General features: G+C 37.3%; 1 protein-coding gene across 8 annotated transcripts in view; it reads left to right on the top strand.

Moving 5' to 3' along the window:
- LOC130577098 (dystonin-like) overlaps positions 1 to 14910 on the top strand; it is a 292211-nt gene that overhangs the window by 138062 nt on the left and 139239 nt on the right. For 7 of the 8 annotated variants that reach the window (XM_057372216.1, XM_057372215.1, XM_057372214.1 and 4 more), the window contains 12 exons: positions 6005 to 6117; positions 6252 to 6358; positions 6864 to 6983; positions 7300 to 7395; positions 7475 to 7602; positions 10523 to 10616; positions 10944 to 11098; positions 11923 to 12385; positions 12473 to 12601; positions 12805 to 12882; positions 12983 to 13144; positions 13237 to 13341. In XM_057372216.1, the coding sequence (XP_057228199.1) occupies positions 6005 to 6117; positions 6252 to 6358; positions 6864 to 6983; positions 7300 to 7395; positions 7475 to 7602; positions 10523 to 10616; positions 10944 to 11098; positions 11923 to 12385; positions 12473 to 12601; positions 12805 to 12882; positions 12983 to 13144; positions 13237 to 13341 (1750 nt within the window). Of the gene's footprint in view, positions 1 to 6004; positions 6118 to 6251; positions 6359 to 6863; positions 6984 to 7299; positions 7396 to 7474; positions 7603 to 10100; positions 10386 to 10522; positions 10617 to 10943; positions 11099 to 11922; positions 12386 to 12472; positions 12602 to 12804; positions 12883 to 12982; positions 13145 to 13236; positions 13342 to 14910 lie in introns of those variants that run through there. The other variant, XM_057372220.1, reaches the window with a different exon arrangement.

The raw sequence follows: 14910 nt of genomic DNA, 5'->3' as shown, positions 1-14910 counted from the left end.
TCATGTGTGTACTGAGTTTGAAACCTACATCTCAAACTTACTGCCAWATTGTGATTAGGGCTTATTTTGCAYAGCTGAAGATGAACTCCACATTTAACTATTGATACTGCAATGCCCCAATTGTGTATTTATCTAAATCAATTGGTATGGCAAGTTATAGGTAAAGTTTTGCAGTGCCAACAAAGGTAGGATAGGAGGCTTCAGGAGGTTTTTTTAATTCAGTGCTTGTCAAATCAMGGGCATGCACAACAGAAGGAATTAYCTGAATTAGCTCTGTATATTTTTGGGGACTAAGTTAATGTTAGGGCACCTGATAGCTTTTGCTTTCTTTGTTTTAGTGCACTTAAAATATTCATTCTTTTTCTGGAATGGAAACTCTTGATATAGTATGTTGGGATGTCTGAAGAATAGACAGGAAATATATCTGTAAATAGTGTGCCCTTGTACTATCATTTGCAATAGTTTTTCCAGATTTATTCATCATATTTGAAAATTTAGATGAAAAACTATGAAAAAAATAAGCAAAGGAGTTCAGATAAGCAAAGAAAAGTTCAGATCACAAGAATTTTTCAGCTCTYGAGGGAATAAATAGGCATTATTGTTCATCTTTGTGGAGGCATTGAGTAAAATCTATAGAGATACATAAAATCATGTGTAGTGCAGGCATTCCTGTCATACCARCACAAGAAGACAAAACCAAAAGGAGGGCACAAGGCATAATTATCATATGAAATGCATTAACTCAGTATGTAATTGAGGCTGGGGGCCTGTGGAGCTTTAGAAAAGTTTTGCCACATACTTGCACAAACARTATGCAGAGCTGTATGCAGCAGCATGCTTTTTGGTTTATCACAGCTGTAAGGATAAAGCTTTCCTATATTTACAGTTTTTTCATTGAGAACTTTGATTTTCTCTGAATTCGGAAGTGTTGCCTAATTTCAGTAACATCACAGCTCAGCATCACCCAGTGGTTTGATACACTGGGATAATTTTTTTTTTTTTTTTTATCACTGTGCCATGTGTGCGTCTAAAGCTTCTGAAAAGTCTAGGGTATAATGGAAGACAGTGTTAACTCAGAGATGACATTTTATGTCCTTTTCYCAGCATGGGGTTTTTGACACCAAGGAACCTGCTGCAGAGCCTGTGCTGCATATCCACGTTGTGATCCTTGATTCTGATGGTGGAAGAGATGTGTTCCTCCTGAATGCCACAAAGTCATACCTCCTTGCCATTTTTGAGTAGAAACTCTCTTCTTCCTCCTAAATGATCAGACTATCCCTGAAAAAAAAAAAAAGAAAAATTAGGAAAATGTGGTTGGTGAATGTATTAGCAAAGGGTACCTCTCACATTGTAGTTAGAACTCCTGGTCACGGAGAGCAGTACGTGTGAGTTGATGTCCAGCCATCATTCTCATTGTATTGTTGACTCAGTTTTTATGAAGCAGGTTCTTTAACAAGCTSTTTTGAACAAGACTTAGATTTGTACCTTATGTGGAGACAAATTCTTTAGTAAGTTCCAAAACATTAACTCTACACATTAGCTGGTATAAACACTTTGGCATTTTTGAAACTGTGTTAAAGGGTAGGCTAAATGTTAGGCCTAGCTAGAGGGGTTAAATACTAGATTTTGCTTCATCATCTCATTTGTAGAGCTCCTGGGAAAGTAACAGGAGATGCATGTGTGAAGAGATAGAGCTAAAATTTCTGTTTTACATGAAAATTTACTCTTTTTTGATTCTTTTATTTGCAATGTTTCTGTTATTAACCAAAATCTCTATAATAGATTATATATATATCTTGTGCTCAGCCCTGAAGTTTATGTTTAATCCTATCTGTTTCAGAAGTCWMTRWTTTTKYTTTTTWWATTTTATTTTATGACTGTGTATTCTGGCATGGTCTTTAATTTGTTGGAGTAATCCTTCCATCCCTAAAAAATGCATGAGTCTTTCTGGCACCCATCCTTTTCATTTGTCTGTGAACAATGAAACAAAAAAATTGTTTAACTTCTATAAGYGTTTTCTAATTACAGCAGTGTAAAAGCTAATTGGACTATAGTGATGTGATACTCTTTGCATCTTCAGTCATGTTTTTTTGAGAATTCTGCTTTAAACTCTGTGTTCGTGTTTCAACTAACTATAAGCCAAGAGTGAAATATCCTTTAATATCAGGTATTACTCAGGCAGTTGCAGAGTTTTGACTGAAAAAGAGTTGTGCAGATTAAACAGTTTAGATGTTTCTTGGGAACAACTACAGGCTTCTCAGCCTTCTGAATTCATTAACAGCATTTTCAGGTGGAATATTATTCTGATGTATRTATGTTTTAGTAAAGATTAACATTGTTTTATTGAGCAACTGTCATCCCAGAACAGTGAGGAAAAGGATGTGASTTCTTCATCACTGACTGGGAAAATTATAGTTCGGTTAAAGATCTTTTTCCATTTTGAGATACCAAATCCCCTTCAAATCTAATCTTTTATTTTAACAGGCTAATATTGTAGCTGCTGGTTTGGCTTTTAAACTGTTTTGCTAGTATTAAGTTCTGGCAGTGAGAAAATCTACATGTGCCTAGCTTTTTTATGCACAACTCTGATTTCAAGAGGAAATTGGAGTCTCTTTGCAGACCAGAAATAGCTGYTGTTCTTCAGATATTCTCTTGCTTCTCTTTGTGGGGCTAGGTATTTGTTTTCTTGAATTGATCATGATTTTGCTAGGTTCCTAATTGAGGTGGTATTAATCACGCGTTCTCCCCCTCATTTCTGATACAAATTGTATCTAATTTCTAACCCCTACACTACGATCTCAAATGGCAGGCACCAGTCTTTTAATAAATTAAATGATTAATGGCTCTTAGTGTAGAAGCCAAACCCCTTGATTTAGGTGTGGCTGCAGCTGAAGTATCTTCTTTGCATGGAATGTTCCAACTTGACTGGTGTTTGGKATGTTTGTGTGTTTTTTCGTGGCAAGGCCTGCTGAAAGATCTGCCATAAGATGACTCACAATATTATGACAGAAGGTAGAGTCATTGTATGTTACTTAAAGTGTATTTAATTTAATTTGTTCTTGATTATGCACAAAACCACTTAATAACACTATGCAAATTGATGTAATATTTTTTATAATACATGACAAATAGCTTCTACAAAACTCATGTATTTTCTCTAYAGCCTTAAAAAAAGAAAATGTTTGCCATGGCAGATGATCCTTTTAAATCTAGTGTTTACTTCAACTATGACTTAAATAAATATGTATTAGAGGATACTCATCACAACTGCAATTTCAACAGTTAGTATTGTTTCCAGTTATTGGATTGGTGCTGCAAGTTTACAGCATGTAAAAATGACATTTATTTCTATTTTAAATTGCAAAAAAACACCCCACTATTATAAGAAAGGAACAGTGTGGCAGTCGGTGATTTCCTGAGCTGTATTTTTTGGGTGTATTTTCCTCAGTCTTTTGCTGAGCCCTGGAAGGTAAAGTCCTTTTCCTGTGGCTTTGCAACCTATCCCTCAACTCCCTTGTGAAGAGGAAAGGGTGATCTGCAGAGGGGGAGGCCCCAAGCCCCAGGCAGCGTGTACTTGCTGTGGCTGGTGCCAGGTCCCTTTGCATTCGAGTGATAATACTTGTCTTTTCCCTTCCATGAACCATCAGTGGACTTGTTCTCAGTCAGCTGTGGAGCCTTCTGTCTGCTTTAGAAAAACCAAAGGCAAGCACTATCAAGACAGGCATGAATGCCATCTTCTGTAGTATTTTCTTGTAGACCAAGGCTTTAGATAAATATAGAGCAGTTAATCTAGGTCACTATACTATGTGCTAAGTGTATAATTAACTGAAAACGGCAGCATTCATTGCAATTTCCCCTTGTTCTTAAAGGGAATCTGTAATATAACCCAGTGCTGGTAAGAGTTGCAGGGATGGGAAAGTATGTTTGAAAATGGGGAGGCGTCTCAGAGCAGGCTCTTCTTCAGCTGCCTGGTGAAGCCACAGCACTGGTGTAAAATGATRTATTATGCAAGAGCAGTTGTTTTCATTGATTTTGTTACCTGTATTACAGTGAGAACAACATTACCTCTTCATCTAAATGAAAGCTTTTTTCTAGGAGATTATTGTGTCAGTGTCTCTGCAGCTTGCAGCTTGTTTTCTGGGAATAGTCAAGGCCTTTACAACTTGTCCTTTCACGTTCTGAGAGCTGGCAATCGAACAGGCAGTGCAAGTGATTATTCTTGGGACATTTTTATCAAGTGTGAAACAAATGTAAAGAAGGCAAGAGGAAAAAAATAACCAAAGAAACAGTGTTACGCTTACAAAAACCTGATTCTCTTGTCAAAACTGCTGTTAAAGCAATCATTATATCTCATACCATCTCCATTATTGTGGCTGAAACAAGAGAGGGGAGTGCTCAGTTTTCTTTTCTAGTATTGTCTTTTATTTTTCATGGATTTTCTGTGCTGCTGAGAGCAATGGCTGATATTGGTTTCATTGCATTGTTTTTCATTGCACTGAAATTCAGAGAACAATAGCGTGAGCTTGATCGTGCTCCCACCAAGCATATTGGAAGTGGAAAGTCCCTTTGAGTTAGGAGGATTATATTGCACTGCKTACATTTTATTATTAATTAAATGTTCTTTCAAGGCATAATGAGTGCAGTGTTATTATCTGTCGTGTAGACTTGTCTTCAAAAGAGCACCAGGAACACAGTGATACTAAATGGCTGAAAAGGAATAGATTTTTATTTRCAGTGCCCTTGTAGTTAGTTCAAAGACAAGATTGAGTTTCCCAAAGCTGATACCRTTTTGTTATCAAGGGAATTTGTGGTGTTGCCAAATGAAATGTTAACATTAATTTTGAACAATGGTATTTAACAGTTTTATTTCTATCTGTTGCAACCATTTAAAACTCCTACTTGGTAAAACTAAGAAAATACTTCCTCTAGAAACAAAAAAGAGAAAATTTAAGAATTGGATTGTTTGCTAGATGTTGTATGCCAATTTTTTTTTCTTCTGCTGTTTCAATTTTTTTTTCTCAGAAGTCTGGTTTTCAATAGTTTAGGATTTCAGCAGCAAATGTTTCAGACCCTTGTGGCTCTAGTTGGCTTCAGTGAGATGAACTTTTTCTCAGCATGTTTGCAAAGCCCTGTATTTTGGTGAATGGCTAAGAGGATTTGAAGTGCTGAAAGAAGGCAGGAGTAACACACTCTGCCCTGAGAATCACAAGATCTAAAAGCCAGCTCCTCCATAGCAAACTTAAAAGATAGTATTAGTTTTGAAGTCTTACATTAATTTAAAACACTAAGGTAGTGATGCTAGTACAGGATTGGTACAGGATAATAGTTCTGCGTCTCTAAAGTAGTTATAGGCAAGATTGGCTTAAGACCAAGGTTCCATTAAAGCAAACATATTGGGGCTGGAAATGGAGTTTGGCAGGATGAAGGTGTGGAGGTTTAAGTGCATGGGGCTGAGAGAAACCTCTAAGAGAACAGGCACCAATCTATATCTGAAAGGAGGGCTTCAATGCATTTGAAGATCTCTTTAAAGCTCATCAAGAAAAGGTTAAAGTGATGTTTTTGTGACTACATTTTCTTATCCTATGGCTACTGACACATGCTGAACAATTTGATGCAGAATGACTGAAAACTTGTGAAAGCAGTAGAAATGAACTTTCTCCTGTAAAAAAGTGAGTTTAATCCCCTCAAGGGCAGTCAAAAGGACAAGACACTGTAATACAATGTCAATGCACATTAATAAATATTCATAAGAAAATASAGGTGTAAATAAGGGATGGCTGGAAACTTCAGCTTGTAGGTGAAGAACTAAATGTTGTCATTTTCTGCTGCTTGTGTTTCTCAATTAGCAGTGGTCTCAGCTTGCTCACCCAATTTTAGTGAAATTCTTTTAAAATGAAAACTCCATTGCTGTATCCATCCATGCTCATGGTTTGATTTACCAGTACGGCAGTAATTTAAAGCTGGTAAAGAGTTYTAATCAAGTGTTGCTGTTTTTATTTGACAGGCCGGACCTGATAGACATGAATACCGTTGCTGTTCAAAGCAACCTTGCAAATTTAGAACATGCTTTTTTTGTAGCAGAAAAACTTGGTGTTGCCAGACTTCTGGATCCYGAAGGTAAGAGAGCTACAGATTACTTTGTTGCAAAACCCCCAATATTATAATGAAATCAATCTGTCTGCAGGTTGTAGCATATTAGTGGGCATTCTTACAASTATGTGATAAAGCACTGTTCTGTCTTGCTCTTTTAGATGTCGATGTTTCCTCACCTGATGAGAAGTCAGTAATAACTTATGTGTCATCACTTTATGATGCATTTCCCAAAGTACCAGAAGGTGGTGAAGGCATCAGTGCAAATGTAAGTAGGAGAACAACACTTGTGCAGCAYGTGAGCTACATTAATAAAATCCTGAATTTCATATCCAGAATGTTAGCTAGGTCTTCCATAGAACTTCTGTCACACTTTTCTTTGAYAGGGTAATTTTAGATTGAGATTTTAGAGTCTTAGCTATTTCATGTCACAGACAAGGAAATATTTGTGCAAAGAGCTTAASTGAAAACAATGTGCCTGAGGTTGGAGAAAGATCAAGTCAAAGTTCTTACTTTTCAGTTTTGGATCTATAAATTATACCTTTCTGATTATTACTAACTTGAAATTTACTAATTTAGAAAATATTATGTTTTCAGTAGAATTATTGGGACCAAAACTGAAGACTGAAATAATGTATTTGGAAACTTTAACAAATCTTTTAAGAGCAAATACTCTTTCTATAAGTGTGAAGACTTCAGTCTTCACAGCTGTRGCAGAAATGAACTCTTAGATGATTTTCATCTCTTCTGTAATATGGGTTTTGCTTTGGCAGGATGTTGAAGTCAAGTGGGTTGAATATCAGAATATGGTGAACTACCTCATGCAGTGGATCAGACACCATGTCACGATAATGTCTGACAGAACATTTCCYAACAATCCTGTGGAATTAAAGGTGAGGTGTGGTGGCTTAGACTCCTTGCTGGAATTGCACTTTATCTTACTGACTCAAAGCATACTTGAACAAATTACATGCTTRATTTATGATCAAATCAACTGTAGAACAATACGACTCCTCAACATTTCAAAGTATAATCAATACATTCATTGCTAGCATATGAACAATAAAAAGCAAATCTTTTGCTTGTCACTGTTATTTGTGAACTCTTAGTAGAACCGTATAAAGGTAAGCTTGTGAACARTATTAGGAGAGGGTTTAGAGACTAAGGTTGTATTCACTGTAAATAAAAGCTGGTTTTATGTTTCTGTAGGCACTTTATAATCAATATTTACAGTTTAAAGAATCAGAAATCCCACCGAAGGAAATGGATAAATCAAAAATTAAACGTCTATACAAACTCCTAGAGGTAAGTTTTAACATTCATTGAAGTGTATGGAGGTTCCCTTTCTGTGGCTTAAAATAACAAATATGTGTGAATTGTTAAGGTCTGGATAGAATTTGGACGCATCAAACTTTCTCAAGGCTACCATCCAAATGATATAGAAAAAGAATGGGGAAAGCTGATTATTGCCATGCTGGAAAGAGAGAAGACCCTCCGGCCTGAAGTGGAGAGGTATGCTAGTATATATTTGACAGGCTTTGTTAAKATATTTTCTGTTGTTTTAACCCRTGTTGAAATTTGTAAATATATTTKTCTATTATTCACATATTATTTTTCTAGATCAAATATTTCTGCCCTTGTTCAAGGTCTGAAGTTCTCTCCCTGCCTAGAGGCAGGTCCAGACAGAAACAACTTTGTTGGTTTCAGAAGGTTGTGATGAGCAGTATCTGTGCCTCAGACCATCAAATTACTTCTACACATATRCAACCACCTTCTCTGTGCAGTTAGTCAAAGCTGGGTTTATATCACTTCACTGTCCTGTTTCAACTTGATTTCATATAAGCACCATCCTTACCCTTTACACAAAATGTCTAATTTTCTTGGTGCCCAGCATTGTAGGCTAACATCCTGTGTGGGGGTTGTTTAAAAAGTTAGTTGTACTTGAGAGCACTCCAAGTGTTTAGATGTGAAAAGGCATAGTGGCCTGTGATTGTAGGCTGTGTGGCAGTTTTGTACATCACTAGAAACATACTGAGCATGATTAAAGTCTTGATGCAGTCTGAGATAATTTCTCTTTTTAATGATATGTCTTTTTAAGTTCTGTGGGAGACACAGGTGCTATCCATTCATTAATTTAAAAAAAAACAAAAAAAMCCTTTAATTATTTTTAGGGCTTCTGCCTGTGGGTAGATTTAGATGCCTGGATCTGAATTCATTCTACTTTCTGCATCCAAAGTAGACATTTAAGATCTGAATCACTTTTCTTGAGAATCTTATCCCCGATTTTCTGGTGACAGCAGGATGACCTTTCACTCTGGTTTAGGTACCTGAAAGTAGGTGTGGAAAATCCAGACCATTGTATAGGAAGTCCTCAGCAAGAGATGAATTTCAGCCAGAGGACATCCCAGAGATGGTCAGAGTTGATTAAACATGTCATGCTTACAAAAGCAAGAGCATGACTGAAATGGCACATTCAGTAGGAGTTTTTGATTCACGGCACCCAATTGTGGGACAAGTTCCTATAGAGGAATATAAAGTTGTCCACATAATGCTGAGTTTTCCCTCTAGTGCAGAGCAGAACACTGGAAAGCAGCAGCAGAAATGCAGCCTGCTAGATCTTGTAGGGTAATTTGTTCCAACCTGCCAAAAGCAAAGTTAGTGTCTGGCTTCCCCARTAGAAATTCTGTTCATACTTGCAGAAAGCTGGATTATCTTATTTGAGAATGTGTGTAAATGGCATTAGTTTATTTCTGTTTTATTCATATGGTCTGAGCACAGATAAACAAACATGAACCTAACTTCCTTCCCATGTTTCAGGAAGGGTAAATACACTTAAAGTGGCAGGTCAAATGGTGAGARTCACTACATGTGGTGATCACTGTAAAATAAGAAAATTTCATTAAGTGATTCTGGCTTAGTCACCAAGTTAAAAGTATTGGTTGTTTGGGCGTGAGAACATCATTCATGTTTGTTGCACTGGTTACCARTGCATCTTATCATAATGAGCTGTTGATACAGCTCTGGGGGTGAAATTTGATTGTGGCAAAAATGTGACTTCAGATGATACCAAAATCTGGTAAGTAATAAAATGTTACTGCAACTCTGGTGAATACATCTCAAAGTATCAACAAAAACAGACAATGTGTGGCCAGATTGGTGTATGGGATAAAAATTAATGTGATGTAAATGAGGACAATACCAAACTGAGCTCTAGTTTGCAAAACTAGCAGAGTTTGGCACTGCTGCAGGGGTGTGTCTGTGCCTTTGCCGAGCTCTTCTGCATCAACAGTCACCTTATGGGGTAGGTGTGGTTGTTCAGGAATCCTAAAAGCAGGGGGTGAACTACTGAAAAAATCATCTCCAGCCTAATTTCTGAGTTAAAACATAAACTTAAGAGCGGTGATCAGATTTTTCTTACTTATTTTGTGGTCCAAACAGCTAGAAGCAATGGCCTGTGAATGTGGAAAACGATGAAGGGAAATTTTCAGRAGGGCAGTGTAGTGGGACAGGGCAGTTAGTGAATGTGTGTGCTTGGACAATGGAGGAGTGATTCTAGGTTGGATGATGTATAAATGTCTCCGATTATATTGTTATGAGCTGATTAACCTTGACACTGCCCCAGTTTTATCATGTTGTTACATTTGAAGGAAAAGGAGTCAGCCTAGTCTGGAGGTTATTAGTGCTCTTCTGTCGAGTGTGGGTTTCTCACTTCACTCCTTTTTGAAACTTTCCATTGAAGAGTCTGAGAAGCACTGCAAAGAGTTCTTTTAGTTCTTATTTGGCTTATAGTTATTTAGTGACACTTAAATAAAATATTTGGTGTGTCTGTTTCCTAGAGACGCCCTATTGTTGCTGTCYAGTCTGTACTTGCAAAGCTTTAAGGCAAGGTAGGGAAGCCAAAAGCAAGGTAGCGTACATAGCCCCAGGTAAAATCCTTTGAAGAGCTGGCAGAATATTAATTGCTGGGTTTTAAATGTGCATACTGAAGCCTATTTAAAGGAGGAGTCTTAAGTGTTTCAAAAGCCAGTAGTGGAATTTCATCCCTAGAAGCTGTACATTTTGCAGGAGTTCTATCCTCATTTTTCAGCAAATGCAAGCAGCCAGAAGAAGTGTGCTCTGGATGTAAAAATGAATAGTAATAGTTACAGCTACCATAGYAGTGATTCGCTGTTCAGCAACAGCACCAGTACTCGAACCAGCGTGGACTCTAATGAGAATTTCCTTTCTGTTAATTGTGGTCCCACGCTGATTAAATCTTGTATAAGCTTTGGTAATGGAACCTTAGAAGGGAGCAGGTAACTGGCACATGAATTTATGCTTTGTKTTAGATGCTTTTGATTCATTTGTTTGCTTTTAAAGTCATACAACATGATTGTAAATATAAATAATGTAGTACTTATTTATTTTCCTGAAAYGCTTTGGCATCACCTAGGTTGGAAATGCTGCAGCAAATTGCAAACAGAATCCAGCGGGACAGCCGGAGCTGTGAGGACAAACTGATACTTGCCCGGAACGCTCTGCAGTCTGTAAGTCAGTCAGTGATTTTACTTGTCTGTATTCATAAACTTATAGAAGTAAAATGGAAAAAAAAAAGGATTTGTGAGGGTAATCTTGATAGCTGCTATTTTTGTTTTCATTGTACAGTTAAGGTAGCATTTCTTCAGGAAAATGCCACAAGTTGCCTAGAGTGTGGTCTGTTACCTTTTCTTTTTGTCTGCAGTTAGATAAAATGCTTCACAATTGTTTCAAGATCAGAATAAGTTTCTATTAAAAAAAACAACAACAAGGAATTATTATAACTGATGTCTCATTGTTTGAGTTGCAAAGCTTATGACTTTCTTTTATTTATGAAGGACACCAAGCGATTGGAGTCAGGGCTCCAGTTCCAACATGAAGCAGAGATAGCTGGGTATCTTCTTGAATCTGAGAATCTTCTCCGCCAGCAAGTGATTGATGCCCAAATTCTTATTGATGGAAAATATTATCAAGCAGACCAGCTTGTTCAAAGGTACTTTACAGTATGCTTATGTGAATAAATAAATRTCCCAAATATGGATTCCCATTGTGATCAAAATTTTCAGTTCTTTATGTCTCTACACAAACTTAATAGTCTGTCACTGGGCACCCAAATATCAGATATTCTGCTGGGTACWTTGCCCACAAATTGTGAAGACAACAGGAGCTATTTGTACTCATTTATGAAAATGAAGCCAACCCCCTGAACATGACATAATCTTTAATGTTTACTAGATATCTGTGTGTAAAGATGTTAGCTTGTTTTATTGCACAYAAAATATGTTTAGAATTCACTAACTTTGATTTTTTAAATGGAGGCAAGATTTCTGGTGACASCTGTAGGTGTAGTAACAGGCAATAAGTGGGATAACATTAGGTTATCCATGGCAGTGTGCACAGTGTTGGCAGAAARAAGCATTTAAACTGCAAAATTCACTTTTATGAAGAAATGGCTTCAAAGCTTTTTTTGGATTTATCCTGGACTGGCTGAGATAAAGTGCTTAACTCCTTGGCAGTCAACTGCAAGTGTTTCATCTACTGCAACATGTAGTATCTTGTAAGATTTCTGTTTTGCTGATTGTTCCCTGTGACTGTGTATAGTGCATGTTAGTGCTCATACCAATTTTTCAGTCATTGCCTGATCTCTGCATTTGTTATCTGTATAGAACTATAAGCTGACATACCCTGTACTTTCTATAGAAATACTTATTTATAAATATGTAAGTSCAACTAAAGAGTAAGAGGTCACATCACTATTCAGTTCATCATGACAAACCTTAATCATAATAATTTTTTTTTTAAATTTTCATTTAATAGAGTTGCAAAACTTCGTGATGACCTGATGGCCATACGGACCGAATGTTCTTCCGTGTACAACAAGGGGCACGCCCTGACCACAGAGCAGACAAAGCTGATGATATCAGGAATAACCGAAAGCTTAAACTCAGGATTTACAACAAACCTAACCCCTGAATTAAATGCTGCAATGACACAAGGTTTAACACCTACTTTGACTTCTTCCAGTTTGACGTCTGGCCTTTCATCAGGTCTTGCTTCCAGACTGACACCAACCATCACTCCCGCTTACCCTCCAGGCATCCCACCACGGTTAATTCCCAGCTATGTCACAGGAGTAGACAGTGGGACTCTGCAAACGCTCAAATTGATGCAAATCAGAAAACCTCTTATGAAATCAGCTTTTGTGGATCAGAATTTAACAGAAGAAGAGGTGAACATGAAATTTGTCCAGGACCTGTTGAGCTGGGTAGAGGAAATGCAGGTAGCAATCTTTGCAGAGACAGTCCTCTTTTAATTATTATGTTTGCTTTTTGTAGATCATGGCTAATCTTTTCTTCCTGTTTGTAAGGTTCAACTTGATCGAGCAGAATGGGGTTCTGATTTGCCAAGTGTTGAAAGCCATTTAGAAAATCACAAAAATGTCCACAAAGCTATTGAGGAATTTGAATCCAGCCTTAAAGAAGCCAAAATCAGTGAGGTACTGCACCATGTTCTTTATTTCTTTGTTTACTTTCCTAGTCAGTGACCCATAAACTAAAGTTGAATTTTAGAACTCTGTTTGGGTTTCAGAGTCTTACCTTTATTTCTGATCTATATATGACTTGTGGTGAAATCAGAAGATCTAATGGTTTAACATATCTAAGCTTTTTGTTGTCTTTTGATCTCGTCTACCAAATACAGATCCAAATGACTGCCCCRCTTAAGCTCAGTTATGCAGAAAAACTGCACAAACTGGAGAGTCAGTATGCAAAGCTCTTGGTAAGTTAATTGTACCTCTTCCATGTTCTGCTTTTCGGTGTGCATAATTTCTGATGAGCCATAAATTCTGATTCTTGTAAATATTTTTCTTTTAATAAAGAACACATCAAGAAATCAGGAAAGGCATCTAGATACTCTGCACAATTTTGTGTCTCGTGCTACTAGAGAGTTGATATGGCTGAATGAAAAAGAAGAGGAAGAAGTTGCATATGACTGGAGTGAAAGAAACGCCAATATAACAAGAAAAAAGGAATACCATGCAGTATGTATTGCTACTTTAATCCAGAAGGAATAATTCAGTTATCTTTAATAATTAGGGAGAGTTCTAAAACTTTTTTTTTTGTCTGAAAAAAGGAATTAATGAGAGAACTTGATGAAAAAGAAGAAGTTATTAAATCAGTGCAAGAAATAGCTGAGCAATTGCTTCTTGAAAACCACCCAGCCAGGCTAACCATTGAGGTAAGTTAGTAGCACCAAAAGAGGGAGAGTTTTGGGATTCAAAAGAGCTGAATTTTGGGGGAAAATAAGAGAGCTAGAAAATTAAACAAGACTATAAATAAAAGGGCCTTTTAAAATTTCCTCTTCAGCATCTCTGTTGTATTTAGCTTCCAGATTCCAAAAGGTAAAACCACTTTTGTAAAGTTACAGTTACACTTTGGTTGTTTAGATGAAATCTCCCTAAACTCTAAAATGAATTTGTCTGTTCAGATGTTTCTGGTTCTGCATGCAGCTTGTAGAGTTATTGATCCCAATTGCATTGAAAGACTGAGGGCACAGAGCAGTCCTTATGTGGTTTCTTTCCTGTTGGATTGAAAGACGTTTCAGTAAGAGCATTACTAGTCACTTACTGTGTGTTTGAGGTCCTATTATGATTTAGGGYTGGTTTCATAACTTATTTGTCAATAAATTATGAAACTTGTTCAGATGTTAAAAATCTGACCAGGTGATGTGATTTACTTCAGGCTTGAATTCAGCTCCATGTTGTAGGTAAACAATGTATAGAAAATTTCTTGCAACTGTTGTAAGTTCATAACAGGTTTTCAAAGGAGAATGTAAAGCACTTTTCCTTGTAGACTTCAAGGAAAGAGTAGATAGAGATAAGAGAGGTGGTAAACACTGCAACAATAAAAACCGATTTATTATAGAAGAATGGAAAACTCAGAGGGAATGTATTTTTATTGTTCTTCAGCTCTGTGAGTTTACATCTGCAAAAATGGGAAAACTCCTCCCTTCCTTCCTTCTCATGACATTTACTTTGAATTATAAATGACTCTTTAGGTAATGTGGGCAATTCTATTCTTTAAAAGTATAGGCTGTTCTAATGGGTTCTTATTGGTGTAGTATATGAATACACTAAGGATGTCTGGTTATGAAACCAGGGCACAGCGATGACAGTGACTGTGCAGGTTATGCTCTCTCCAGTAATGCTATATTGGGATATTTATAAAAAATACCCTAAAACCCCCCACCATTTTCTTCAGAACAATATGTGCTTTATTATATCAATTTGAAATTCCTGGAAACCAGTGGAAAAACCATTCTGACCTGGGAATGACAGGAATTGAAACCCCGAACTTGGGAGTGACGGGGATTGAAAGCCCGAACTTGGGAGTGACAGGAATTGAAACCCCGAACTTGGGAGTGCTTTCCCAAGGGCAGGAGCTCCCCCTGCTGGCGAGGGCGGTGCGGCGCAGCCCCCGCCGCATTTGGTAGTTCTGCACTTTGCATTCCCACAAAATTGTCACACAATACTGGATATCGCCCGCAGCCCTGGGCTTTGGGGGGTTTTAACTGTGTATTCAGTGTTATTTTAATATGCGAATTGTAGCCAGGCAAGATTCCACCTATTTTTATTGAGTCAGTAGGGACACAGAATTGTAGATGAGCTTAGACTGGAGGAACCTTAGGAATTGTATTTCAGCTCTTGCTGGAAGCTCTGTCAGGGATTTGTTTGGCTAAACTCTGACCAGGCCAGAGGGTGGCAATTTCACGGCCCCTCTGGGCACGTTTTGTTATTCTTGACTATAC

The sequence above is a fragment of the Malurus melanocephalus genome, unplaced genomic scaffold (assembly GCF_030028575.1).
Source record: "Malurus melanocephalus ecotype Western Australia unplaced genomic scaffold, MMel_1.1 scaffold_166, whole genome shotgun sequence".
NCBI classification, from domain to species: domain Eukaryota; kingdom Metazoa; phylum Chordata; class Aves; order Passeriformes; family Maluridae; genus Malurus; species Malurus melanocephalus.
Note: the sequence above shows the minus strand (reverse complement) of the source record. Positions and strands in the feature narration are given on the sequence as shown.